At 48.8% G+C, this 2,680-nt stretch overlaps 1 protein-coding gene across 1 annotated transcript in view; it reads left to right on the forward strand.

Moving 5' to 3' along the window:
- Positions 1–2,436, forward strand: part of LOC110321800 (olfactory receptor 52B6) — a 5,289-nt gene extending 2,853 nt beyond the window's left edge. The window contains exon 2 of the mRNA XM_021198347.1: positions 1,459–2,436. Within this exon, the coding sequence (XP_021054006.1) occupies positions 1,459–2,436 (978 nt within the window). The remainder of the gene's footprint in view (positions 1–1,458) is intronic.
- The last annotated feature ends 244 nt before the right edge of the window (positions 2,437–2,680 follow it).

Below are 2,680 nucleotides of genomic sequence, written 5' to 3' on the forward strand. Positions count from 1 at the left end.
CTAGAGAAAGTACCCAAGGAGCTGAAGGGGTCTGCAACCCTATAGGTGGAACAACAATATGAACTAACCAGCACCCCCAGAGCTCGTGTCTCTAGCTGCATATGTAGCAGAAGATGGTCTAGTCAGCCATGATTGGAAGAGAGGCCCCTTGGTCTTACACACTTTATATACCCCATAGAGGGGAACACCAGGGCCAAGAAGTGGGAGTGGGTGGGTAGGGAGGTGGGAGGGGGAAGGGTATGGGGGACGTTGGGGATAGCATTTGAAATGTAAATGAAGTAAATAACTAATAAAAAATTGGAAAAAAAGAGATGCTAATGGCAGGAGTCTGGGGATCATGCTGCAGAACAAGACAATATGCCTCCCTTCCTGCACTGGGCAGTAGTACCACATTGCCACTGGGGACATACCAGATGTTTTCAGGGCAACACAGAAAAGGGTAGGGTTTGGGGGAAGGCAGGAGGAGGTAGGTTAGTGCTGGGATGACAGGGGTGAGCCACCACCACCCATCTGATAAACATTAATTTAAAATGTGCCAACAAGGTGGAAATGATCATCTTAAAAATCTGGAAAATGGGAGCTGGAGAGGAAGCTCAGTTGGTAAAGTGCTTCCTGTGCTAACTAATGTAAGGAACTGAGTTTGATTCCTATCCATCATCCACATTAAAAAACAAACAAACAAACAAACAAAAACAAAAAACAAAAACAAAAACAAAGCCAAAAAACCCAGGGACTTGGAGAGACATCTTAGCAGTTGGAAGCACTGACTGCTCTTCTCTCTCTCTCTCTCTCTCTCTCTCTCTCTCTCTCTAATTAGATAATTAGATGTGTGTCTGTGTGTGTGTCTGTGTCTGTGTGATTTTTTCGAGACAGGGTTTCTCTGTGTAGCCCTGCCTGTCCTGGAACTCACTCTGTAGACCAGGCTGACCTCAAACTCAGAAATCCACATGCCTCTATCTCCCAAGTGCTGGGATTAAAGGCGTGCGCCACCACTGACAGGCTAGATATTTTCTTTATTTACATTTCAAATGTTATCCCCTTTCCTGGTCTGCTCCCACCCCCAAGACCCCCCTATTCCATCGTCCCTCCCCCTACTTCTATGAGGGTGTTCCCCCATCCCCCCATCCACTCCCACCTCCCCGACCTGGCATTCAAGCCTTCACAGGACCAAGGGCCTCTTCTCCCATTGATGTCCAGCAAGGTCATCCTCTGCTGCATATGCAGCCATGGGTCCCTCCATGTGTACTCTTTGTTTAGTGGCCCCTTGGAAGCTCTTACGGGTCTGGTTGGTTGATATTGTTGTTCTTCCTATGGGGCTGCAAACTCCTTCAGCTCCTTCAGTCCTTTCTCTGACTCCTCTATTAGGGACCCGATGCTCTATCTGTGTCTGTTTACAAGCCTGCTTACCCTCTGATAAGCAGGGTCGAAGTCTGACTATGTTTTCCTTCTTTGACACAGGCTCTGCACAAAGTCATGGCTTTCTTACCTGCTTCCGGTGTGACTGCTGTGAACAACTCTGACACTCGCACGACAGGCTGTCTCCTCACCGGCATCCCTGGGCTGGAGCACCTACATGTGTGGCTGTCCATCCCCTTCTGTACTATGTACATAGCTGCCCTGGTAGGCAATGGCATTCTCATCTGTGTCATCCTCTCCCAGCCAAGCCTCCATGAGCCCATGTACATATTCCTGTCTATGCTGGCCAGTGCTGATGTCCTGCTCTCTACCTCCACCATGCCCAAGACCCTGGCCAACTTCTGGCTAGGCTCTAGGCACATCTCCTTTGATGACTGCCTGGCGCAGATGTTCTTCATCCACTTTCTCTTCGTGGCTGACTCTGCTGTCCTGCTGGCCATGGCTTTTGACCGCTATGTGGCAATATGCTCTCCTCTGCGCTACACCACCATCCTAACAAGGCAGGTTATGGGAAAGATCGCTGCTGCTACCCTGACACGAAGTTTTATAATCATGTTCCCATCCATCTTTCTCCTCAAGCGGCTGCACTACTGCCGGATCAATGTCATTGAGCACACATTTTGTGAGCACATGGGTATCGCCCGGCTGTCCTGTTCTGACATTTCCATTAACGTCTGGTATGGGCTGGCAGCTGCTCTTCTCTCTACAGGCCTGGACATCATTCTCATCACTGTTTCCTATGTTCACATCCTCTCTTCCCAAGAAGCCCGGTCCAAGGCCCTGAGCACTTGTGGATCCCACGTCTGTGTCATCCTGCTGTTCTATATCCCAGCCCTCTTCTCTGTCTTTGCCTACAGGTTTGGTGGGAAACGCATCCCACGCTATGTCCATATCCTGCTGGCCAACCTCTATGTGGTCATCCCGCCTATGCTTAATCCTGTGATTTATGGAGTAAGAACAAAGCAGATACTGGAAGGAGCTAAACAAATGTTTGCAAATATCACCAAGGGATTTAAATAAATGCACACAATTTGGCCTTAGTTGACTCCTTTTCTGTATCTATCAAATGCCCTGTGTTTACCCCATCTTTGTGAAAAAGTCAGATTAGGAACTTTGGGAAGGTCATGAAACACTAGCTCGGCTAGAAGGGAGAGGCTAATTAACATTTCTCAGACCACAGGGTGGGAACTGACCTGTGGGTGGGAACACATTCCGCAGGACTGACTGTTGCCCACCTTCAGACAAGGGTTAGTCCTTATCACCT

This window comes from Mus pahari, chromosome 1 (assembly GCF_900095145.1).
Source record: "Mus pahari chromosome 1, PAHARI_EIJ_v1.1, whole genome shotgun sequence".
Lineage (NCBI taxonomy): Eukaryota > Metazoa > Chordata > Mammalia > Rodentia > Muridae > Mus > Mus pahari.